Raw genomic sequence first — 27,899 nt, 5'->3', positions numbered from 1 at the left:
GAACCCTTTTACACTGTTGATGGGAATGCAAGCTGGTGCAGTCACTCTGAAAAGCAGTATGGAGGTTCATCAGAAAGTTGAAAACAGAGCTACCCTATGACCCAACAATTGCACTACTGGGTATTTACCCCAAAGATACAGATGTAGGGATCCAAAGGCACACGTGCACCCCAATGTTTACAGCAGCAATGTCCACAATAGCCAAACTATGGAAAGAGCCCATATGTCCAGTGACAGATGAATAAAGATATGGTATATATACATACTATGGAATACTACTCAGCTGTCAAAAAAATGAAATCTTGCCATTTGCAATGATGTAGACTGAACTGGAGGGTATTATGCTAAGTGAAATAAGTCAATCAGAGAAAGACAATAATCAAATGATCTCACTCATATGTGGAATTTAAGAAACAAAACAGAGGACCATATGGGAATAAAGGGAAAAAATAAAATGAGATGAAATCAGAGAGGGAGACAAACCATAAGAGACTCCTAATTACAGGAAACAACCTGAGGGTTGCTGGAAGGGAGGGAGCAGGAGAATGGAGTAACTGGGTGATGGACATTAAGGAGGGCAAGTAATATAATGAGCACTGGGTGTTATACAAGACTGATGGATCACTGACCTCTACCACTGAAACTAAGAATACATTATATGTTAATTAATTGAATTTAAATAAAAATGAATTAGCAAGCCTGTTACTTCAAGGAAAACAATGGCACACATCACTGTACTTTTGCAACATATTATAACACTGGAGCTTTCAATCAGAAATTATAATTTTGGAAAACCTGTATCCAACACTGCAAGCTTGACAGATTCCCCCTACTTAAAAAAAAGTTTTTTCTAATGAGATTGGTGGTGATATAAACACGTGATTTTTGATATTGTTTAAAATCTGAAGATCTGGAATTTCTGACTGGAATTCTAGTATTTCCAAATGACCATGGTGTAAAGTTACAAAATCATGCCTGGGTAAAATATCCATTCGGAGCACAAAACAGATCAATGGTTTTTAATATAAGAGATTATAAAAAGTTAATATGGTTTCAAATTCCATACAGCAACTTAACCTACAGAAAACTACCACTTGCAATATCTGATACAGAATTCAAGATATATGCAATATTATTTGAAAAGACTATTACTATAGCTCTGTTCACCAACTACACTTCTGTCTGAGGCTAAATTTCCTTATGTATTTCAACCAAAATCACATACTATAACAGATTGAATGCAGAAGCAGACATGAGAATCCTGCCACCACTGAAGAGATTTACAAAAATGTAAAAACAATGTCGCATTTCTCACTAAAATTATTTTGTTTCAGAAAACATAGCCAACTTTAACAGGTTTAACTTGAGAACATGTAAGGGTTTATTATTATTTTTAATTTTTCAATGTTCTTGGTCTTAATTTCAACCACTAAATATAGATAAACATAACCTCTGCAAACAAAAGGTGTTTGGGGTCCTCAATAATTTTTTAAAATGTAAAAGTTGCTGAGGTTCTCTGAGAATTCCCATTCAAGCCCAATTTCCTTGTTTCTGCAAATGAGGATACTGAGGCTCAGAGACGCTAAGTGACTGCCCAAGCTCACAGCGCTTCCTATAAAGAAGTGATAATTTAAAAAAAAAGACAGGACCAGAAGGGCAGTCTCCTTAGTTTTAGCCCACTGCCTCTACTATTATAGCACAGCCTGCTGACTTCATTTAAATACCTGTTAGTAAATTTACTAGATAACAGAACTTTATTAACATGACTATGGATCAGAAAACCTTTTATCATTTTTTAAAAGATTTTATTTACTTGTTTGAGAGAGAGAGTAGGAGAGAGAAGGAGAGAGAATCTAAAGCAGACTCAACACTGAGCAGAGTCTGAAGTGGGGCTCAATCTCATGACTGCAAGATCATGACCTGAGCAGAAACAAGAGTTGGATGCTTAAAAATGAAGCACCCAGGCGCCCCAAACCTTTTATTTTTAAAATGGATAATACTGTAAATCACAGGTGAACAGTTTGCATGGGGTATTTGAGATAGTATTTAGACAGGAATTTGAACCCATTATGTATTCAGCGTTATAACAGATCATGTGGAGATAAAAATAGGTAAAATATATGGTCCATGTTCTTAAAGAACTTTTAATTTAACTGGGGCTAGGAAGAGACTAATTAATACAACACAAAACATCATTCTGAATTGCATATCAGGCAAACTGTGGTAACAGGGCTACAATTCAGAGAAACAGGAGAACAATAATGGCTATTGAAAGTTTAAAGATCATGAGGAGATGCTCCCTGAAAAATAACAAAGGTTTAGGATGGCATGAAAAAAGAAAAAAAAAAAACTCTGGAATACCACAAGCAAGTCCACTGAGGTAAAGCAAAACAGGATGTGCAACAGTAATCATCAAACTCTAAATAGCCAAACAAAAATAAAGTGAGATACAAAAGGCAATGGATAGGTAAGACAGGTTCAAATGAAAACACATCCTGAAAGTCAGGCAGATGAATTAAAATTTTGCCTCCACAGTAAAATCAATGTTAAATTACAAAAACAAAACAAAACAAAAAACACCCCTTTTTTATTTATTTACTTGACAGAGAGAGAGAGAGGATGAGCACAACTAGGGGGAGCAGCAGGCAGAGGGAAAAGCAGGGAGTCCAACTCGGGGCTCGACCCAGGACCCTGGGGTCATGAGCTGAGCTAAAGGCAGATGTTTAACCGGTTGACTGAGCCACCCAAGTGCCCCCCCAACCCCGAAAATCTTTTTTTAGAAAAGATCTTATTTCATTTCTTAAATATTTTATTTATTTATTTGACAGACAGAGAGCACAAATGCAGCAGGGGAACTGGCAGAGGGAGAGGGAAAAGCAGACTCCCCATTAAGCAGGGATGTGGGGCTCCATCTAGGATCCCAAGATCATGACCTGAGCCCAAAGCAAACCCTAGGCGCCCCTGCAGTTTTATTCTTCAGAACCAAAAAACAAAACAATTTAAATGCCCCTCAACAGAATAAACTATGGCATATTTTTACAATGAAACACTACTCAGTAATAAAAAGAAACAAATTACTGATACACTCCTCTATATGGCTAAATCTCAAAATCTTAAGTAAGAGAATCAGACACAAAAAGAATACATATGGGGCACCTGGGTGGCTAAGTGGGTTGAAGCCTCAGCCTTCAGCTCAGGTCATGTTCCCAGGGTCCTGGGATTGAGCCCTGCATTGGGCTCTCTGCTCAGCAGGGAGCCTGCTTCCCTCCACCCCACTGCCTGCCTCTCTGCCGATTTGTAATCTGTCAAATAAATAAATAAAATCTTAAAAAAATATATGCCATGATTTCTACATAAATTTCAAGAACAGGAAAAGCTAAATTATGGGGATAAAAATCAGAATAGTGGTTACTTCTAGAAAAGAAGTGGCTATGGAAGAATACCAGGGTACTTTTTTTTTTTTTAAAAGATTTTATTTATTTATTTGACAGACAGAGATCACAAGTAGGCAGAGAGGCAGGCAGAGAGAGAAAGAGGAGGAAGCAGGCTCCCCACCAGGCAGAGAGCCTGATGTGGGGCTTGATCCCAAGACCCTGGGATCATGACCTGAGCTGAAGGCAGAGGCTTTAACCCACTGAGCCACCCAGGTGCCCCCAGGGTACTTTTTTTTAATGACAACATTGTATATCCTGGTTTGTGTGTTGGTAACACATTTACTAAAAGGCTCCATTATTTTAATACATATATTTTTTTAAAAATTTAATACATGCATTTAAAATACTCACTAAATGTGAAGAAAAAACACAAAGGTCTTTTAAAAATATATATATATATATTTTTTATACCTTTTTTTAAAAAATAAACATATATTTTTATCCCCCAGGGTACAGGTATGTGAATCACCAGGTTTACACACTTCACAGCACTCACCATAGCACATACCCTCCCCAATGTCCATAACTCCACCCCCTTCCCCCCCAGCAACCCTCAGTTTGTTTTGTGAGATTAAGTGTCACTTATGGTTTGTCTCCCTCCCAATCCCATCTTGTTTCATTTATTCTTCTCCTATGCCCTTAACCCCCCTGTTGCATCTCCACTTCCTCATATCAGGGAGATCATATGATAGTTGTCTTCGCAAAGGTCTTTTAAAAGACATTTTCTAAGTGGAAGATGATATCCTTGACTCAGTTTTATCTATGTTACCATTACATAAAAGTAATTTTTCTAAGATTTGCCTTATAGTAACAACCTAGGACCTGATATGAAAATACTTGCTAATTTTTTTTATTGTGGTAAAATATATGTGACAAAGTTTACTTATTTTTTAAAAGACTTTATTTATTTATTTGACAGAGCACAGGCAGGGGGAGCAGTAGGGAGAGGGAGAGGGAGAAGCAGCCTCCCCTCGGAGCAGAGAGCCCAATGTAGGGCTCAACTTCCACGACCTGAGCTTAAGGCAGATGCCCAGCTGACTGCACCACCCAGGGGCCCCAACCTTTACTATTTTAACCACTTTCAAGTATATAGTTCAGTGGCATTAAATACATTCACATTATTGTGCAACACTTGCTATTTTGTGGAAAGACACTTCAAGTACCAGAGCTTAACGTTTACCACGTTTACCACACACATAGTTGCTCTCCCCAACTAAACTAAATGCTCTTTCTCAAAGATCTTCAAATCTCCTACAGTCCAAGCAGAGTGCCTCACAGCTGCTACTCAATATGTTATTTACTTTTTTTTACAAAAGTAAACTTAGAATAAAATATTCTTATAATACCATCTTATCAATAATTCTGTATTTTGAATGTATAAACCAGTCTTTGTTCACAGAAGTATGTACTTTATGCAGTTGTCATCATAGAGAAACATGTAAAAAAATTTTTTTTCTATTTAAGTCAAATTTTGGCTACATTCTTTACATAAGTTGATGGTCATAATGTTTAACAGCTGTATAAACTCAGTTATTTTACTTCATTTTCCTATCATTAGAAATTAAATGGCTTTCAATCTATAAACTGCCACTGTAGAGAAGAGTCTTTTCCCTTCAACTGAATTAACTTAGAATTATTGCCAAGAGGAGAATTTCTGAATTAAGAGAGTGAATATTATTACGTTATTTGATGCTACCACACTATGCTTTAACAAAGGAATATACCAATTTGTTATGCTCTCATGAGTGATTGAACCAATTCCGCTGCCATATTATATTAGAGTGATATTAAAAAAAAAATTTTTTTTTTTGGCTAGGTAAATAAGTAAAAACAATAGGCAACTACCTATAGATGTGAATAAAAGAATGTTCTTTTCACTGGATATATCCCTGGCAATGACACATAAACTTTGTAGAATCTAGAATTCAGTAGATGGAGATTATAGGAGGTAGAATTAATTCATTTTTTCACTCTCTGGGGTGAAAAAAGCTACTTTATTATTAGGAAATGCATTCATTCACAAGATTAATTTCCCCCCAAATAACGGCACTTCTAACTTAGTCCCAGGATTAGATTATGTGCTACCCATCATGATGGATTGATTCACTCTCAAAGTAACCCAAAAGGCTAGGATAGTACAGATGAATGAAATGTAAGTGACTAATCAAGTTAGGGGAAAGAGAAACTTCATTGCCAAATCACAGAATGCTAGATTAAGTCACAGAACAGGTTAACTGCACAAGAAAATAACATATTTACCTCCACATGACAGCTCATCTTGAAGCAGAACCAAGTGCATGGGACAAGAGCACCTTGTAGTACCATCTCCTTTTACAAGACAAATATGTGAACAGCCACCATTATCCTGAGCACAAGGGTGCTGTCCTGAAAAAGAAAAAAAAAAGGAGAAAGAAAAGGCAGGGAGGGAAGAAGGAAGGAAAGAAAGGGCAGCTAAGTCAAAATTAATTATTTATGAATTACCAAGAACACCAAATTTAAAATTACCTTGGACTTAATTCTACTAACAATAGAATATTGTGTATCCTTATACAATTGCAAGGAGGACAATTTAATAATGCAAAATATTTATATCTAACCACTGTCTTTAAATATTTATATATATAAAAAATTGATCATTGAAACTAAAAACATTGCTAGGGAGAATGCAGAAACCTGGACATTATTCTACTTAAAATACAAAAACTCTTCCAAAGAATTTTAACTCAGAAATTCTACCATTCTAACAGATGATTTTATTCAAAAACTGTAGTTTAATGAAATACAGAAATAATGAAATATGGAAAATTAAGAGTTATTATGTTAGAAGAAAAAAGTTCACATGGATTGCAACCACTCATAGACAATCAAAATTATTTGCTTAATCAATTGCAAAAGGTAACTTGCAATGTTACAAATGTTTAATTTCCTTAAATTTGGGCTAAATTAAATAAATACAAACTTGGGCAATTTTTCAAAGTCTGTTTTACAAATTAGACTTAATGAAGTTGCTTTGAATTTTCTACTTAGCCTGTGTTACAAGCAACTTGATATCTGTCATCAGAATAGCGGCATCTACTATAGCCTCCTATTTATTATCTGTGTTCTCAATAACACCTCAGTCCTGCTTCAGTGTGCATGGATGAGACTGAGGGAGGCAGCTATCTGAAACTGAACAGAGGTGTTATACTACACAGATGTCCCAAAACAGACATCAGTTCATACTGCACTAAAACACACAACCTACAAAGTTACAACATTTTAATTCCATGACACTTTTTTTTTTTAAGATTTTATTTATTTGAGAGAGAGCAAAAGAAAGAGAGATCACAGAGGGAAAAGGAGAAATAGACTAGCTGCTGAGTGAAGAGCCCAATAAAAGGCTCAATCCCAGAACTCTAAGATCATTACCCAAGCTGAAGGCAGACACTTAACGAACTGAGCTACCCAGGCACCTCCTCCCGGCCATGACACTTCTGATAAACAAAAATCTCACTCTCTTTAAAGTCATTAGAAATTTGAAAAAATGCTTTTCCAAATCTAAGACCATATTTAAGTGTCTATTTAAAAAAAAAAAAAAAAAAGACATTCCCCCCTAAAATTCTGAAAACCTCCAAGGAGATTTTCTGCAATAAAATATTCATTTGTAAGTGAATAAATAGCTTAGAAATTAAGGCCTTATTTCTATTAAATATTCAGCTTGAGTCACATGTCATAAATTAGAATGACAACAATTCTAACTCTAATTCTCAAATGTCTCTAACTTCTAAAAGCTCATCAACAGTGACAACAAAATGAAGACATGAACAAGCAATGGTGTTCCCATTCCACTATTCTCCTTTCATACTCCAGTCTGATTTGAAAGCATCAGGTTGAGAAGTTAAGGAGTTCAATAGTTCTCTCTTTAATATTTCATTTAACATTAGCATTCCTGGGACAATCACATAAAACCCATAGTAGTAATTGCTATGAGAAGTCTTTTGAAATTAACAAGAAATTAAGGCAAGATGATTAGCCATATTCAAAAGCTTTCAGAAAAATTTGAGTACTTTTCTAAGATGAGAATACAATTGAGAAATTTATCTAGAAGAAAACAAAGTATCCATTAAGCAATCTTCTCTAAGTTCACTTCAAAAACTTCTGAACACACTAGTTTTTGTTTTTGCTTAATAAAGTTATTCCAAGATAACTATATTATTATATAAATATAATTTTTGTTCTTGTTCAAACTATGGGGGCACACAGGGAACAAAAAAAAATACATACTTTATACCACTATTCTTAAAGGGGTTCAAGATTTAAAAAAAAAAAAAAAAGCATGACAAGCAGTCTCTCTCTCTCTCTCTATATATATATATATATATAAAACATAAAAATATAGGGGCGCCTGGGTGGCTCAGTGGGTTAAGCCTCTGCCTTCGGCTCAGGTCATGATCCCGGGGTCCTGGGATCGAGCCCCTCATCGGGCTCTCTGCTTAGCAGGGAGCTTGCTTCCCTTCCTCTCTCTCTTCCTGCCTTTCTGCCTACTTGTGATCTCTCTCTGTCAAATAAATAAACCAAAAAAAAATCTTCAAAAAAAATTAAAAAACATAAAAATATATATAAATATATATTACATATATAAATATCTGAGGAAATTTTTGAAAATGAGCCAGACCATTCCTTTCCCCCACTCCTGTTTTATGGGGAAAAGGTGTTTAATTTGAAAAAGCTCCCAGGTGAGTTCGATGTAAGGCTTTAAAAACACAGTTTAAAAAATTGGCAAGATTAAAAGTGCACGAAAATCTTTTAAAAAAAGGGTAAGAAGGAGCACTTGGGTGGCTCAGTTAACTGTCTGCCTTTGGCTCAGGTCATGATCTCAGGGTCCTGGTACTGAGTCCCTCAGAGGGGAGGCTGCTTCTCCCTCTGCCCCTTCCCCTGCTCCTGCTCTCTCTCAAATAAATAAAATCTTATAAATAAATAAATAAGTAAAATTTTAAAAAGGTAAGAAGACAGACAGGAACATCTTAATTCAGTCTTAATTTCTTATAATAAACATGATTCCTGCAATTATCAGTCTGCCATCAGCACTTACTATATTCCTGAAGATTCAGCTCTTTCACTGCATGAATGTCACTAAGCTGGGCAATTCGAGCCTGGACTTTGGTTCTACCCTCTCGACCTGTCATGTCAATTTTTTCAATCATTTGCTGCTGCTTATCAATCCAATATAGCCAGTTTTCAAACACAGTCAGTCCCACAGGCTGCAAGATATTGGAGTCTTCTAATACTATCCGGTTGGCACCTTGGAAAAGAGAACATTCAACAGAAATGATTCATGTAGGTCAAATCAAACATTCAGCAACTACTTTTGATTCCGAAAGTATTGAAATGGAAAATATAAGGTATCTACCACAAAAATTAAAACGCATTCTGAAAAGATATAAGACATACCACAGAACAGACTAGACATTTAAATACAAACAAAAGCAAGTAAGTGCCCAATACATAGTAAATACTCTAGTTCAAAGAAACATAGAAAACACAGAGTGTTTCAAAAATTTTTTTAAAGGCAGAGTCCACTTTTCAAATTACATTTTATGAAAAGCCTTAACATATAAATCAGATAAAAACGGACTTCTTTGGATAAAGCAGTGGTGGTGAGCCCAGAGCTCTGAGCTCTTGGCCTCCCCTATTGCTGAGTACACCTGAGGCCTCTGTGAAGAACCACTCCACCCTCACGCCTTCTGGCCACTCAGAACACAGAAAAAATGACTGATTCAAAGATTATCTGGTTCAAACCACACCACAAAGTAAGAATTCTTTCTACAACATCCCAGACATGGGATGTTAAATCTTAACAGGCAACTGTTCTACTGTTGAACTATATGGAAGTTCTTTCACACAGTGTGTTGAAATCTGTGCCCCACTCTCTCCATCCCCATAGTTTCTCCCTCATTCAAAAAGAAAAAAATATATTCATTCCCCCTCCTCCCCATAATAGTCCTTCAAATAGCTATAGAACATTTTCCTGCTACCTAAGTAATGAGAATTTAATTAAAAAAGGGCCTTAGTTTGTATTTTAGAAATATCAGGGGAAGTTCTAGGAAAGAGGCAAGCATAATGCTAAGTTTGATAAAGGGAGAAAAAAGGGGAGATGCTCCAGATGAGAAGTCACTGCCTAAGTCAACATTCAGATCAAGGGTGGGTTAAACACAAATTTTCTTGGGCTCCTAAAATTTGTAGTAAAGAGTTAAGGTAAAACCCCGTAAAAACAAACAAAAAAGCAGAGCACAAAATGATACAAAATTCAGAAATTGGAGCAGACCAGGGACATAGCAGCCCATAGAAAACTAAAAGCCTGCAGTTCGTGAAGCCAGCAACAAAATCAATTAGCTCAGGAACTGGGAGCACCAGGTAATTCAAAACAAAACAAAGGGAGGAGTTACATGGTTGGGGCTGAGAGAAGAGGGCTGATTGAAAATAAGTATAAGAAGTTATTCAGCTCCTGGGTCTCCTCCCTTCCTTTATCAGGAGACCGAACATATACTTTCTAAAGAGGATGAACTAGATTTTAACACACCAGGCAAAGACAAAGAGGTGGTGCCATACATGGGATTTTACAGGGGCATTGATTAAAAGTCTACTTTCTAATTGGTGAGACTCTCCATTATAAGTTGTCTCTTTTCCCACTAGATTCCACAAATTCTAGCAGCCAGCTTTTATCCTCCTACAGAAGACTTTCCTATACCCCTATAGAAAAAACAAACCAACAACAACAATAATCAAATAAAACCCCTGAAGTTTCCAAGAGAAACAAACTTCAGACAGTGTCACCTGGGAATCCCATTAGAAAACAGCCAGGTGTCCTTAAGATTCCTACTCCTTCACAGGCAGCAGCAATGGGAAAGGCAGCATTTTTAATGCCTCACTATTAAATATAGACAACTAAAGATCACCAGATATTTAAGGAAAACAACTTTTAAATTCAAAGTCCAAAACGAATAAATAGAATAAAGAAATTTAGAAAAACAGATGCAATTAAAAGCAGAAAAAACCCCCAAATCAATAGCAACAAAACCCTAAAAAACATGCTGTTGTGATGGGAGCAAGACATCCACAGAACGTAAGAGTCCTTGGAAATTAAAAATATGATACCTGGGCGGGGGGGGGGGGGGGAGAGTTTGGAAAAACAATTTGAAAAACTCTCTCAGAAAGCAGAACAAAAAGATAAAGAGACGGGAAATGAGTGAGAAAAACAGTTATAGTCAAGATCCAACAACAGAGTAGAAGTTCCAGAATGAGAAAACAGATCATAAGAAACATTAAAACACACACACACACACACACACACACACACACAAAAGAAACCCCCACCCAAAAACCAGCTTTCCAGAACTCAAGATGTAAATTTCCAGATAGAGAGGACTTGCCAGTTCAATGAAAGAAAGAGACCAAGAGGGAAGTCAGGGAGAGATCACACAAAGGCACATTATCATTAAATTCTACAACATCTGGGAAAAAGAGAAGATATTAAAAGCTTCTGGAGGGGAAAATAAAGGATCACATAAAAATAGTCAAGAATCACAATGACATCAGACTTCCCAACAACATGAGATGCTTGAAGACAACAGAGATAGCTCTGCCTTCAAAACTGGGAGAAAACAGTTATAAAACATGAATGCTATATACATCTGAATTATCAACCAAGTCTGAGGGGAAAAAAAATTCAGACAAATACAAAATATTTTAACCTCCTATAAACTCCCTTAAGAAGCTAATAGAGGGGGCACCTGGGTGGCTCAGTCGGTTAAAGCCTCTACCTTCGGCTTGGGTCATGATCCCAGGGTCATGGGATCAAGCTCCACATTGGGCTCTCTGACCAGCAGGGAGCCTGCTTCCCCCCCTCTCTCTTTCTGCCTGCCTCTCTGCCTGCTTGTGATCTCTGTCTGTCAAATAAATAAATAAAATCTTAAAAAAAAAAAAAAAAAAGAAGAAGAAGCTAACAGAGGATGTGTTCTAGCAAGAAAAAGAAATTAGCCAGAGAAATGGAATCGAGTAAATAGGTTTCAGCACCAAGGAGACTGGCAAGTACATTACCAGAATTAACAGTGAAAAGAAGTTGGCCTAAAAAGCAAGAAAATTCACACTGGAGCAAATGATAAAGAAATTCAAGAGGCATGCATTCAGTTAAAAAGAAAAAGGATGGACTGCTCAATGAACCTATTCTATAGGTACTGAAACAATACTTATATTAGACAAGATTAACTTGGGGAAAAAGAGCTATAGAAAGAAACATGCTAATGGTAATATTTTCGTAGCCATAAATAATAAGTATGAACTTAAAAATTATGAGGGACCCTTGGGTGGCTCAGTCATTAAGCGTCTGCCTTCAGCTCAGCTCATGATCCCGGAGTCCTGGGATCATGCCCAGAGTTAGGCTCCCTGCTCAGTGGGAAAACTGCTTCTGCCTCTCCCACTCCCCGCTGCTTGTGTTCCCACTCATTCACTCTCTCTCTCTCTTTCTCTCTCTCCATCAAATAAATAAATAAAATATTTTTTAAACATATAACTATCCTGGGAGGATGGGAGGAGAGTTCATATGAGTATTTTGGGGCTATATAGTTTAAGACAATAAAATATTTATTTTCCATCAAGGTAAGTCAACTTGTGATGTCTTAAATTGAGAAATCAAGAAATAGCTGTTTTAAGCAAGTTATTTTATTTTATTTTTTTTTAAAGATTTTATTTATTTATTTGACAGAGAGATCACAAGTCGGCAGAGAGTCAGGCAGAGAGAGAGAGAGAGAGAAGCAGGCTCCCGCTGAGCAAAGGCCCGATGCGGGGCTCGATCCCAGGACACTGAGATCATGACCTGAGCCGAAGGCAGCGGCTTAATCCACTGAGCCACCCAGGCGCCCCTTAAGCAAGTTATTTTAAAAATAACAAGCAGATGTCTCAGCATGGGAATTGAGAGTAGTAGGTAGGACAGAAGACTTGTTTCTTGTTATAAACTAAGTAGAAGCATTTGATTTTCACAAATATTTATATGTATCACTTCAATGAAAATTAAAATTAAACCTAAAATAATAAGAGTAAATAAAAAAGATTAGCTGATGGTAGTGTGAGGATGGCTTCAAGTGGTCCTGGAGAAAAAAGAGCTGTCAACAGTGTCACTGCAGGATCCCAAACATGATAAGGACCTGATCTATTTTAATGGCAGTTTTAAATAAAACTCTGGAGTCAACAATGAAAAAGCATGTTCATTTATTCAATAAACTACACAAGTACTAAATACAATCCAATGTGTAAGGCTCCGTGGGAGGTTAGAAATATAAAGTAGAAAGAGAGCCCATGATAAAAGTGTTTGTTTGTGAATATATAATGAAGGGGGAAAAAACCCAACTATCAACATTATACTAACCTTTTTCAGAAAACAGAAAAAGAGGAAACAATTATTTTCATGAGGCTAATGTAACCTTGATGGCAAAATGCCAATTTTGTAAGAAAGAAAAATTATAGGGTACTCATCCTCATGAACACAAACACAAACATTTAAACAAAATCCAGCAATATATAAAAAGGAAAATGTAGCATTTTCTACAATGCAAATTAGGAACAGAAGGGAACCTCCCTAATCTGATAAAAATGTCATCTACAGAAAAACCTTAGTAGATAATACCTAATCATGAAGTACTGAATGCTTTCCCCCAAATTAAGAAAAACAAAAATAAAACAAAACCAAAAAACCCAAAATTCTATTATTCTATTCAACATTGTATTGGAGGTCCTAGCCAGAACAATAACGCAACAAGGAAAAAGAAACCTTCATTAATTTGTAGATAAATGGTTCTATGATATTCAAATCTTAAAGAAATCACAGATAACTGAATTTAGCAAGGTCCCTGGGTATGAGCTCATAATAACAGAATGAGAGAAAAAAAAGTAACTATTTTTTATTCCTGCCACAATCAGAAAATGAAATATTAAATATTTAGAATACTCTTTACCACTAACATTCAAACGCCTCAAATACCAAGGAATAACTCTAATGAAAAATGGGAAAGATCTCTATACAGAAAACTATAAAACACTGAGGGAAATTCAAGTTCTGAATAAGTGGAGGTATATACCATGTTCATGATTTGGAAGACTAATATAAAAAATAGTAATTCTCTCTAAATTGACCTATAAATTCAAAGCAAACCCAGTCAAAAATTCTACTAGGTTTGGAATTTTTTGGTGGAAACTCAGAGGCAGATTCTAGAATGTAAATGGAAATACAAAGGGTCAACAAATAGCTATCTTGAAGAAATATTAAAGATGAACACTGCCAGAGAAATTTGTTATAACATTATAAACAATTAAGACAATAAAATATCACATAAGACAAAGTGACCAAAGGAACATTAGATTCCAAAAACAAACTCATACAAATATAGTCACTTCATTTATAACAAAGATGATGTTGTTAGAGAACAGTGGAGAAAGAATTATCTTCTCAAAAACTGATGTTAAATCAAATAGTAATATGGGGAAAAAAAATTTTTTAACCCCTACCTCACAACATACACACAAAAAAGTTCCAAATGGATCATACATCTCAATGAGAAAAGTTAAAAATTTTCGGGGGAAAAAAAAACCACAACAGAATATCTTTGTGACTTTGCAGTAGGCAAAGATTTCTTAAATAGAGCATAAAAGGTACTAATCTTAAAGGGAAAAATTAGTAAACTATACTGCACTAAAATTAAGAATTTTTTCATCTAAAGATACCACTGGGAGAATGAAAAAGGAAATCACAAACTGGAAGAAGATTTATGTAATATCTCTCCTTCTCTACAGAGGAAAATGTAAAGATATACTAAAAATTATCAAACAAGACCTAAAAAAATGGAGGGATACGCCACAGTCATGAATGAAAGACTGAATTACTTAAACATGCCAATTCTCTTCCAATATATATGTAACTTGATAATGGATAAACAGTCAGATAAAGAATTTTTAAAAATCAGTAGTAGAAAAATGGGCAATATAGCAATTCGCGGAAGAAATAAGAATAACTAATAAATTAATATCAAACAGAAGTACAAATTTTATTAATAAGATATACTTTTTAAACTATTGGACTGGTAAAAATTTAGGAGTCTAACAATATCAAATATGAGAGGGACAACTCATATACTTCTGGTGGGGGGGATTAAATTGATATAATCACTGAACAGCAACCTGGACGTATCTGCTCAACATGAATGTATACATAGCACATTACAGAGCAATACTACTACAAGGTTTAGGGCCACAGAGAAATGTTCAAATAACTGCATAAGAATACTCATTAAAACACTGCTTTTAATGCCAAAATGCTGGGAATAGCAGTTTAGACAGACAGAATAAAGTGTAGAATGATTCATACAATGAAGTACTATTTAGTGATGAAAATAAGTGAACAGAATTATAGATCAAAGGGATACATGGAATATTATATTAAGTTTAAAAACAAAAAAAATGTTCAAATGCATATGTGTGTAGGTATGGTAAAAAACACACACAGAATACAAAATATGCATGGCCATGAAAAACATCAAAAGTTATCTCAGGGAAAAGAGGGAGGAGAAAAGAATTGGGAAGGGATATGTAAGGGCTTCAAAATTCTAATGTTTCATCTCAAGTAAGAGAAGGAGGAAGGGAAGCAAATATGGCCCCAAACTCTAGATTTAACAAAGTTGGATGGCAGGAACTTTATAATTTCTGTATGTTGGAACCATTTCATAATTAAGGGTGGGAAAAAAGAAATGCACTAAAAAAAATGGAAGTTTGGGGAACCTGGGTGGCTCAGTGGGTTAAGCCTCTGCCTTCAGCTCAGGTCATGATTCCAAGGTCCTGGGGATCCAGCCTCGCATCAGGCTCTCTGCTCAGCAGAGAGCCCGCTTCCCCCCACCCCCCACCTATTTTTCTCTCTCTCTGTCAAATAAATAAATTTTAAAAAAAAGAAAAGGAAGTTAAAGTGTTACTAAGTGTTACTAATAATAGTGTTTTGGATTTTTTCTTCTTTTTCTTTTCTAAGCTGTTTTTAATGGACATTGCTTTTAAAAATGAAAAGTAAACATCACAAATGCAAAGAGAGGGAAGGAAAGAAGGAGAAAAAACCCCACCCTCAAGACTAAAAAGAGTTAAAACACTGACATAAATAACTATTATTCAAATTAGAGGTGACATATGAGATACAAGTGATCCGATGAGGGAAAGAATATACGGTGTGAGGTATGTGTACATAAATGTGTGCATGACCACAATTAGAAAAGGCATAATGGAAGGAGGCACCTAAATCTGAAAAGATCGAGTATTTTCTAGGTTTTAGAAAAATAACAAATGTATTCAACATAAAAATTCAAATGATACAGAAATAAATACTCTTAACAGATTAGTATGCTAGCCTTCCAGTCCTTTCTCAAGATATATCTGCTTGCTTATTCCTTGAGGAACATACAAACATATACATTCGTATCTTTCTTTCTTTTTTTTTTAATTAACATATAATGTATTATTAGCCCCAGGGGTACAGGTCTGTGAATCACCAGGTTACATACTTCATAGCACATACCTTCCCTAATGTCCATAACCCCGCCACCCTTTCCCTACCCCCTCATGAAGATATTTGCAAACAACCTATCAGATAAATGGCTAGTATCCAAAATCTATAAAGAACTTATCAATCTCAATACCCAAAGAACAAATAATCCAGTCAAGAAATGGGCAGAAGACATGAACAGACATTTCTGCAAAGAAGACATCCAGATGGCCAACAGACACAGGAAAAAGTGCTCCATATCACTCGGCATCAGGGAAATACAAATCAAAATCACAATGAGATGGCACCTCACGCTAGTCAGAATAGCTAAAATTAACAAGTCAGGAAATGACAGATGCTGGCAAGGATGCGGAAAAAGGGGAACCCTCCTATACTGTTGGTGGGAATGCAAGCTGGTGCAACCACTCTGGAAAACCGCATGGAGGTTCCTCAAAAAGTTGAAAATAGAGGTACCCTATGACCTGGCAACTGCACTACTGGGTACTTACCCTAAAGATACAAATGTAGTGATCTGAAGAGGCATGTGCACCCGAATGTTTATAGCAGTAATGTCCACAATAGCCAAACTGTGGATAGAACCTAGATGTCCATCAACAGATGAATGGACAAAGAAGATGTGGTGTGTATATATACATGATGGAATACTATGCAGCCATCAAAAGAAATGAAATCTTGTCATTTGCGATGACCTGAATGGAACTAGAGGGTATTATGCTTAATGAAATAAGTCAATCAGAGAAAGACTCGTATGTTTTTTAATAGTATGTATACCTATTGGTATGAATGTACACATACACATGTGTATACACAGTATAAATATTTTTAGAGAGCAAGCTGTCATCAAATATAGTGTGTGTGCAGACATATATAAAGTTAATTTAAATTTTAAACAAAACTTGGGGCACCGGGGTGGCTCTATCTGTTAAGCATCTGTCTTTGGCTTGGGTCATGATCCCAGGGCCCTGGGATGGAGGCCCACATCATCCTGCTCAGGGGAAGTCTGCTTCTCCCTCTCCCTTGGCAACTCACCCTGCTCCTTCTCTCTCACTCATTCACTCACTCCCTCTCCCAAATAAAATCTTTAGGGGCACCTGGGTGGCTCAGTGGGTTAAGCCTCTGCCTTTGGCTCAGGTCATGATCTCAGGGTCCTGGGATCGAGCCCCACATCAGGCTCTCTGCTCAGCAGGGAGCCTGCTTCCCCTTCTCCCTCTGCCTGCCTCTCTGCCTACTTGTGATCTCTCTCTTTAAAAAAAAAAAAAAAAAAAAGTAAAAGTACATGTGAAGAACCAAAAAATGATTTAATTTGGTTACAACACCAGCAATGGTAAGATTATTTGAGTTTGACGATGGGTTTGTGAAAGGCGAATACCAAATTAAGTATCCAACTAGACTTTTTCTTCAGGTTCTGAGACTATCCTGAAGATTTTTTTAGTAGCAGTGACATGATTAGAAACCATGCTTCAAAAAATTTAGGAACAGTGTATAAACTTTCAAGGGGGGAAAATCAGCAGGGAGGAGATTTCATAGGCTAGACCCTAGGCCAGAGAAGACAAGAACATAAAAATTAGGAAGGGAGAAGTGATGCATTAGAAATATATTATTTACAGAGCCCAAATCAAGAAAATTAGGAAATTATTAGATAACAGAGGAACTAATCATGTTGACAGTTGAAGAAAAAGTACTTCCCAACCAACATGATGCTAATTACCCTTTAGTAAATAGAACTGTAAAGAAATGTGCATAAAATGAATAGGATGGAAGAAAAATACATGTTTAACGAATCATCTCAATAACTCAAATTAAAATAAGAAAAACACTTCTTGGGTACCTGAGAGATCACTGCTTTCAATTCGCCGGAGATCTGAATCTGCCCAAAAGAGCTTGCCCAATCTGCTATCAAGGGCTAATGCAATTGGTTTACTTAAGCCACTGAAAAAGAGGACCTCCCGTTCTGTTCCATCCAAAGCAGCCCGTTCAATTTTGGGAGACCTTTCCTGAAGATTGGTAAAATACATATACCTGAAGAGAGAAGGAAACAGGTCAGCAAAGAAACCGTGCAAAATGAGAACATTCTTAAGATAAAAGGAGAATATTTTTAAATCTTGTTTTTAAAAGTTTTAAAATATATATTTTTAAGGCTATGGGATACCTTAATTATTTTCAGTAATAGTAACACAGGGTACATAAAAGTTCTTAGGGAGCTAATTTTCACGGATTAAAATGTAGTGATAGAGGTGCCTGGCTTGTTCAGTGGATAGATAACTCTTGATCCCATGGTTTCGAGTTCAAGCCCCACGCTGGATGTAAAGATTCTTAAAAATAAAATGAAGTAATAGACACAGGCATACTTATGCTTTTGGAATATTACAATATATAAATAAAATAAAAGAAATAAAAGAACAGTTAACCAGGAAGACCTGAACACCAAATTTTAAATTCCTTCTCCAATTAGTCTATTTCATAACTAAAACTAAGTCATACATGAATTATTTCTCATATTTAACTTCTAGAGCTCATCTCTTTCCTCTCTTCTGAAATAAGCTAGTTCCCCTGATGAATTCCTTATTCATTCAGGTGCAAATGAGTCTAAATGTAAAGCTCTGTATTGAGTGAAGAAAATGTATTGGTTCTTGTCATAAAGGAACTTACAGTAGAAAATATAACCTGAAAAACAATTGAGTGTAAGGTAGAGTACTAAAAATAACTAGAGAGGCACAGATAGAGGGCTGGATACTTGGGAGAGGGGAAAATCACATCTGGCTGGGGTCAGATAGATCAAGGAAAACTTCGTACAGGATGTTGAGGTTCCAATCATCCTGAAGGTACAGTTAGAAATTAGAACTATAGCAACAGTGACTAAGGAAAGAAATTCTAGGCAGTAAAATCAGTAAAGAACACATGAGCTGAAAAGGAAGGCTGATGAGGGTCTCAGACACCAAGATATCTGAATGCAACTTCAGTAACATACCCCTTCTCCGGGTTCACCACAATGGCTCGAGGTCTGTCTTGCTCGCCTTTTAGTACCACTCCAATTGATCTCCCATCTAATCTTGTTACGTTAATGACATTGGTGGCCTCACAAGTCCAGTAAATGTAGCGGCTATAAATGTCAATGCTGAGGTCATAGGGTTGTATTTCTAGGTTCTGATTTGGAACTGAGCTCACAACCACAGTAAAGCCCTGGGGAAAGAAAAACACATACACACAGAAAATTAGACTCCAAGCCAAAGAGCCCTGAGGTGATCACTCACAATGCTTACACATATGTGGTTACAAACTTGAGAAGGAATGCTCAAGTCTCACCAGACATTCCTTACTAATACATTTTTTTTATGGATAATGTGCCTCCTTGTTACCATGCATTTCAAATGTTCCCTTTGGTTACTATGACCTGGGGCAGAGGAGAGAGCGGAGGCCATATAAATTGTTCTAGGGACCTGACAGTGCATTGATTAGAGTGAGGAGGTGGCAGCTGTCTCAGCTAGAACCACTCCTCAGAAATACCACTAAAGCAGTGGTTCTTAACTTGGGGCACTTGGCATGGTATGGAGACATTCTGGACTGCTAGACCTATGGAGATGTAACTGGCATCTAGTGGATAGAGATCAGGGACGCTACTAAACAGCTTACAATGTACAGATCATCCCTCCACAACAAAGACCTATTTATACAGCCTAAAAAATGTCAACAGTGCTGAAGGGGAGAAATTGCTTACAGAGACAATAGTAATTAGGGCTACAAACCACACCTACCAGTCATGTCTTTCTCCAATCCTCAAACCACCGAAAAAAAAATTTTTTTAACAAAGTAGTTAGAGATGTTCAGTTCATCTGTTCTACCCAAATAAATGACACTTCCTTCACTTGGCAACTCTGTGGTAACATATTCCTTAATGAAGCTATCTCATTTATCTTCTGTCCTCGGCTGTATAATAACAGCAATAATATAATTTCTATCTACTACTTAGCCTGTTAGCCCTGGCCTATGTAGTATAAGGTGCATCTGTAATACACCCCTATAACTGTACCCCCTCAACAACCCCTCAACAGCCCCTAAATAATTATCTCCTTGCTATTTTTTTCTGAAATAGTAGACATATCAAAAGTTAGTAATCCAATTTCCCCAAAGTTTGATACACTCAAAATCCATCATCACTGCTATAAGGAAGACTAATAATTATTTATGGCAATCCCAGTTTAAAACTGCTTAGCCACAGAAAGTCATGTAATATGGAAAACAGCATGCAAACTGTGACTGGTGTGTAAACATAGACAAGATTTGTTAATAGCATTTTCATCCCCATCCCACAGTCACCATATAATAGCCCCTCCATCTCATTAGGTTAGTGATAACATATCCTAGATGTTTTTAATTTTACTGATAAGTTTCCTATCCTCTGAACGTTTTAAAAATAGTTAATAATAATAGAACTGTTATTTACTGCGTCCCCACCTACTATGTAACAGATAGTGGACTATGAGCTTTGCATAGTTTTCAGCTAAAAAGTTCATAAAAGGGGTTCCTGGGTAACTCAGTCAGTTAAGCAGCCTACTCTTGCTTTCAGTTTAGGTCATGTTCATAGCCAGTTCCATACTCAGCAGGGAGTCTGCTTGAGGATTCTCTCTCTCAAATAAGTAAATAAATCTTTAAAAAATCAAGGTCTATTTGATTTAAAAGCTTCTAACATTCCATGTAAATGGAGCCATAATGGAAAAAAATACAAAAACAGATATGAGTGGCAGCGACAAAGTCATTCCCAACATATGAGCATAAATTTTCCTTGTATAATTTTTTAAAAATTTATTTATTTGAGAGAGAGAGAGAGCATGAGAGGGGAGAAGGTCAGAGGGAGAAGCTGACTCCCCGCAGAGTTGGGAGACCAATGTGGGACTCCATCACGGAACTCCGGGATCATGACCTGAGCCGGAGGAGTCGACTACCCAACTGAGCCACCCAGGCACCTTCCTTGTACAAATTTTAATCCAATGGAATCATCAATTGTTTATTCAAAGATCATTAGGAAGGAAAAAAGCTGCTAGGTCCAGAATTCGAAGTCCCCCCCCCTTCTCCTCTTTCCCTCTCTCTCTCTCTCACAGACACACACACACATTCTCTTTCTCTCTCAAGAATTAAGTAAAACAGGATGGTTGGTTACTCCAACTACCAGGAAAAAAAAAACAAAAACAGATTTTTAACTGAGCCCTGAATTACCTGGCTGCCATCTTCTTGTGCTTTTCGGATCATGTTTTGTCGTGAGTCAATCCAATAGAGTTGCTTGTCCAGTGGGTCATAGTCTATGGCCCGGACATTGCGAAGGCTGTGGATAGGAAGGATGATGTCAGGGCTCTGCTGCTCATCAATCACCATGCGGTTGATAGCACTCTTTTGACTGAAGAGCAGGAAAGTAGTTGGAGCTTAAAGAAGGACAAGAGCAAATTTGAAACACAATTACTCTAAGTCTTGTATCACCCAAGTGTTTGATTAACTTGTTGCCTGTATTTCATACAAAACAAACACAGATGCTAAGGAAGTAGGGCTGAGAACAAAACCCTTTGGAATGTTCCCAGAAACTCTCCTCAAGGTGACACTAATCAGCACTATGCAACCAAACCAGTTATGAATTTATTCAGTGACACGCTGCTAGCCCATTTTGTTCCATCTTGTCCACAGTGGTATAAAAGGAGACTCAATTTCAAGAAGCATTTGATAATGATATAAAAATTCTCCTTGTCCACCAAATGAATAATCCTACTCTTCCGTAACCTATTCTTGTGGGTGGCAGGAAAATAGCTTCCATAGGTCAAAGCAAAAGCTTCACGACTGGTTTTAGTCTCAGCTGTCTTACTATTTAGTCACTTGATCATAAGTAAGTCAATGAACCTCTTTAGGTCAAAGTTTGTTCAACTCTAAAATAAGGTTATAATGATCTCATCCTGCTCATTAAGTTGCTCTAAGAATTTTACAACATATATAAAGATACTTTAAAAATTGTAATGCATTATGTCAATTATACCTCAATGAAAAATTATATAAATGTAGAGTAAAATAATTATTGCTCATTATTATCGAGCAGTAGCAGTAATAAAGTTGGTATTAACAGAAATTAAACAAACCCTCATGGACTACAGATACAGGTTTTATTTTGCATTGTGTATATATGATAACTGTAAGGACAGAGAGCCAGTAAAAATCTCTCTCTCCTCCCCTTTCCATCCTTCCTTCTCGTTTTCTCTCACACATACACACAGACACACACAGAACTAGTAAAAACAAATGCGTTATACTCATTAGCTCCGATCCTCATTAAAAAAAACCTTGTATTTATATTTTCACTAAAAAATATTCTGTTCTGATGCTAAGATGATATCCTAAACTTATGAAATGGGGAAATGCAACACAGACTAAATTTCCCTTTCCTGGGGAGTAAGCCACTGATTACTACTATGTAATTATCTTTAATGCAGGCAAATATCTAGAAAACAACAGCACTTGACAGTGCTTCCGACAACTTCAAAGTCTACTAGCATTTTGAACATCTTCATTAAAACATAATATATAAAAATTCCATAATTACACTCTATTCTCTTGGTATCCAGTCATCACCTAAATCCAGTAGAATTTTGTCCTTCTCATGGATACAAACATAAATGGGCGATCCAGAACTCCTTGCTTTATTTCTTCCTAAGCCCCATTCTTCACAACTCCATTATGTGTCCTTCCCTGGTTTACTTTACATTTATACCCAAATGTACATTGGCTTCAATCCCAAAGAAACTCACTGGTATTCATAAAGAAACTTGGTACTCACAACACTGAATTTTTTTTTTTATTTTTTAAGTGAAGCATCATTGACACACAATGTTACATTCACAACATAGAAATCCTGCTTTATATAAGTACTTCACTGGCTAAAAGCCCATATCCAGCTTAGAAGATCAGAAAGTATTCCAATGATTCCAGTGGAATCCTTCATTATCTGGAGTTGACTCCATCACATACTGACTTACAACTTTTAGCAGTTTTAGTTGAACCCATGCCTTAAGTAGTAAGAATACATGTCACAACAGAGTAGCTATCTTTTTTTTTTTTAAAGAATTATTTTTTTGGCAGTATTACTTTCTTGTAAGTCAAGAAAAAAAGGGGAGGGGCTCTAAACAGTAAGTTTCTAACAGAATAATCACCACTTACACTAAGACATACAATGAAGCTTAGACTAAAGAGTTTTAGTTGCCAACTTCTCCTGCCTGGAAAACAATTAATCAAATTTTTATTTGGCTCCTACAGTTTTAGTGGGCTTTTTGGTTTTTGGGAGGTTTGAGTCAGTTTTAACCTTCAATTAGATTCCATAGTTTGGTGTTCTAGAAATGTAGAATAAGATAAAGCCAAATATGGCTCCAAAGAAATGCTTGTTTTTTTTTTTTTTTTTTCAAGATTTTATTTATTTGACAGAGAGAGAGCATACATAAGTAGGGGGCAGAGGGAGAGGGAAAAGCAGGCAGAGGGAGAGGGGGAGCAGCAGGCAGAGGGAGAGGAAAAAGCAGGCTCCTTGCTCTGTGTGTGGCCTGATGCAGGGCTCAATCCCAGGACACTGGGATCATGATCTGAGCCAAGGGCAGATGGTTAACAGACTGAGCCACCCAGGTCCCCTAAATGCTTGTTTCAAGAAGTCTGTGGATGGCATTAACAACATTAGTTGGCTCAGTATTTCTAAGAGGAAGCTAATGTTCTGACTTACTTCAATGAAGACTTGATTCAGTCATTCAGTGCTTAAAGTAAAAAAGAATATGCAATTTTATAAATCTAAATCCATCTTAATTTATGTAATCTCTAACCCAATTAACTTCTGCAAATTGGTACTTTAAAAATTGTCATCCAGGCTGAGTCTTGCATTTCCACAATGAAGACAGCTACACAAGTTGAAAGATGAGGTGTTACATAGGAGGGAGGTTTTCAGCTCTCTTCTGAAGGTACAACTGTTCACCTGCAGCTTAAAGGGAGGCGACACTCTTGTGTAAGACCTTCATAAACTACAAGGCCAAGTCCATTGCATGTGATGGGCCATTTGTGCACTATGCCAAGGGCACTGAGTATGGACCAACATCCAGTTCACATGTCATTAACCAAGCCATGCACCTTTGGGCATGGCTGCCCGAAGCAAACACCTTTCCTTAACTTGCACAAAGGTGCCACAGAGACCTGGCACCTTGGTAATAAACAAGGGATTCCACAATTTGGCTTCCTGTTTCCTCTGTGACTTAATCTCTTTACCCACTGGCCTCCTAGGTGTTCCTCTGATATGCCATTCTCCCTCCTTAGGCCTTCCCATTTGCTATCCCCTTTACTTAATAGGTCTTCTCCCAGCTATCCACCTCGCTCATTTCCTTATCTCTCTCAGTTCTTGACATAATGTCACTTTATCAGTAACGATTTCTCTGATCATCATATTTAATGTTGCAATCTTCCTCACCCTTTCTTGCTCTTAATACTTCTCCATAACATTTATCTCCTAACCCGTGATATAATTTTACTTATTGGGTTCAATATCTGTTCCACTAAAATAGAAGCTCCATGAGGGTAGAGAGTGATGTCTATTTCATCCACTGCTACATTTTCCACTGGCTCAAATGATGCCCATTATGTAGCAGACATTCAATAAATATTCATTGAAAGAATAAAGGAATAAACACATAAATAAATATACATTAGATGACAATAACTATGGAAAGCCCTGTAGCCATAATTCTGAAGGTAAAAGAATAAAATTGTTCTAGAAAATTGGGAAGGAAAAGAAACAAACATTTATTTATTTAGGACCTCCAACATATCACTCATCATTCTAGATGTTAATCCCCAAAATTATCACCTCCATTTTTAGGTAAGCAAACTCAGAAATGTTAAGCTTTTCCCCAAGGTCACATAGCTGTTGAATTAAAGAGCACATGTATTTTTCCAAGTCCTGTCTGTACTGCTTCTTCATCCTTTTATTTAACATGATTTCTTGAATCATTACTATTTACCAAGCACTGTTGTAGGCACCTAAGATATATCAGTGAAAACACAAAACAAAACAAAAAATGCTGCTTCAAGGAGTTTATATTCCAGTAGACAGACAAAAGCAATTAACATAATAAAGAAGTTATAGTATATAAATATTAGAGTATATAAATTGTATAGGATATAAAAGAGTGGTAAGTGTTACAGAAAAAAGAAAAAGTACAGGTAAAGAACACTGGCAATGCTAGAAAGGATGAAAGGATGATTTGGTTTAAATAAGGTAGACCAGGTCTCACTGTATAGGTCACAATTAAGCAAAGACTTGGAGGTGAAGTATATCCATGAAAATATTTGCAGGAAAAACATTTCAAAGAGCAAGAAGCAGTACAACAGTCCTAAGGCAGAAGTAACTGGCATATCTGAAAGTAACAAAAAGGCTAGTGTGGTTGTCATGAGGAGAACAAGGGAGAAAAGAGTAGAAGCTGAGGTTAGAGAAGCAAAAGGGGAGGGATGCAAAGTGTAGGGTATGGAACATGTAGGAACCTGTAGGCCGTTATAAGAAGTAGGTTTTTATTTCGTGTGAAATGGGGAGTCATTGCAAGGCTTTGAGCAGAGAAACAACACAATCTGATTTCACTTTTGAAACACAGGTCAGGGGTGCAGGTCAGGGGTGGCTTGGTTAAGCGTCTGCCTTCGGCTCAGGTCATGATCCCAGGATCCTAGGACTGAACCCTGCATCAGGTTCCTTGCTCAGCAGGTCTCCCTCTCCCTCTGCTCCTTCCCACTGTCTATTTTCTCACTTTCTCAAATAAATAAATAAAATCTTAAAAAAGAAAGAAAGAAAGAAACACAGGTCAAGGAATAAATCACACACAATGCTGGAAAACATTCTGATGGCAAGTACTTTGTGTTAAAATTCTCTCATAATCTGTCTTGGAATCTAATATATCTCTACACAAACATTAAATAGTACTCATTATAGAAAGAGCACACAACAGAAAGCCTCGTGAAACACTAAAGATCTATCACCAAAAGGTAACCAAAGAGAGACGGATATTAGGGACTCCCAGCACTGATTTCTCATGGCCTTTACTCACCAACTATTATGCACAGATATAAGCAGCTAAAATAATGATCTCAAAAAGTCTTTCCACATTCCCCTTGTCTCCATCCTCCATCAGTCATTACCTCTATTTTCTCCTTCCATTCAAAGTCAAACTTCTTGAAAAAGATACTACCTTCCTTCCCCTTTCTCCTTTCACATTTTGACCAACTCTAATCTTTCACCACTACTTCCCTGCAATTACTCTCTTTAGAGTTACTAATAACCACCTTATTAAAAAATCCAGTAGATTAGGCTTCACCTAACTCAACCTCTTAGCAGCATTCAACAGTTCTTTTTGGGAGTAATCCTATTTCTGGTGCCTGCTTTTCCTTCTACCTCTTTTGCTGTGCTTTCTTTCCTCAAAGTTCCTTAGGTTACCAGATCCTTTCCTGTCTCTACACCCGGAGTTGGCAAACTATGGCTCACAGCTATATCTTGGCCTACTGCCTTTTTTGGAATAAAGCTTATCAGAATTCAGACATAATTTAGAAATATCTTGATAATGGCTGCTTTCATGCTACAGTGGACAGAGTTGAACAGATGTGACAAACTGTATGATTCACAAAGCCTAAATATTTACTCTCTGGCCCTTTACAGCAAGTTTGCGGACCCCAGCTCTAAACCTTCTCCCCTAAGTAATCTTACCCATTTTAAATACATGCTAGCAATTCCAAAATCTATTATCTCCACCCTCATGTCTCCCCTCTTCTATTCAACTATATAATTAATGTATCTATTTCAATGTCCCATAGGAAAATCAATACAAACATGCCAAAAACTGAACTTTTTAATTAGTCTTCCTCTCTAGTCTTCTAATCTCCTATCAACTTAACTATTCAAACCAAAAATTTAAGTCATCCTTGCTCCCTCCATCCTCTTCTTCCTCACATCCAATCCATTAACAAGTTCTGTTCACTCTAGCTTCAGAACAGACCTTTAATCTGCAGCTTCTCTCCATCATCACCGTTACCATCCCAAGCAAATCTACCTGATTACCACACCAGTCTAGTTCACTTCCCAGCTACCATGCCTTTTCTCTTTAAATACAATTAAATCATGTTGTATCTTAATTTTCACAGCAACCTTACACAGTAGTTATTATTATTCCCATTTACAAATGGGAAATTTAAGGCTTAAAAAATTCATGGCTTGGGGCACTTGGATGGCTCAGTTGGTTAAGTATCTGCCTTCAGCTCAGGGTCCTGGGATGGAGCCCTGCCTCAGGCTCCTGCTCAGCAGGGAGTCTGCTTCTCTCTCTCAGCCCAGCCCTAACACTGCACACATAAAAAAAAATTGTGTGACTTGCTTTAGTAGAACACAAAACTAATACATAGCAAAGACTCCAAATCATTGAACATAAATTTATAGTCTTCCTTTTTCACACCCGAAGCCTTGTGTCAGAACACACTAAATCCTTTCCTATGTGACTTCTTATACTTCAAGGCACAAAATAATTTCAATAGTTAATTGAATAGTTAATAGTTATTTTATATCATGCTATTATTTGTTACTTTATCTACTATAATTATATAATATATGTTATATTTAAATGTTTATATATTTATATGATATATATTTTTACTTTGTTATATGTTATCTGTATATTTATATGTTGTTATATATTACTAATTGAATAATTAATAGTTAATCTAATATCCTATAGCAGTTCTGTTACCACTTACCCTAGTGAACCATTTCCTACAATTCTCTGCCATGAATTTACTCTTTCTGATTGAATTCTCTATTTCTTTATCATATCTACCACTTACTTCTTGTCTATCCATCAAGACATGGGCAG

The 27,899-nt window shown here is 36.6% G+C and overlaps 1 protein-coding gene across 2 annotated transcripts in view; it reads right to left on the bottom strand.

Annotated features, from left to right (window-relative positions):
- Positions 1-27,899, bottom strand: part of LRP6 (LDL receptor related protein 6) — a 169,520-nt gene that overhangs the window by 24,095 nt on the left and 117,526 nt on the right. For both annotated transcript variants that reach the window (XM_045073353.1, XM_045073354.1), the window contains exons 13-17: positions 21,214-21,416; positions 18,971-19,182; positions 17,831-18,021; positions 8,506-8,715; positions 5,694-5,819 (exon numbers count right to left, since the gene is read on the bottom strand). In XM_045073353.1, coding sequence (XP_044929288.1) covers positions 5,694-5,819; positions 8,506-8,715; positions 17,831-18,021; positions 18,971-19,182; positions 21,214-21,416 — 942 coding nt within the window. The remainder of the gene's footprint in view (positions 1-5,693; positions 5,820-8,505; positions 8,716-17,830; positions 18,022-18,970; positions 19,183-21,213; positions 21,417-27,899) is intronic.

The sequence above is a fragment of the Mustela putorius genome, unplaced genomic scaffold (genome assembly GCF_011764305.1).
Source record: "Mustela putorius furo isolate JIRA1106 unplaced genomic scaffold, ASM1176430v1.1 tig00537227_pilon_pilon_pilon, whole genome shotgun sequence".
NCBI classification, from domain to species: domain Eukaryota; kingdom Metazoa; phylum Chordata; class Mammalia; order Carnivora; family Mustelidae; genus Mustela; species Mustela putorius.
The sequence above is the reverse complement of the archived record's forward strand: the minus strand, read 5'-3'. Positions and strand labels throughout refer to the sequence as shown.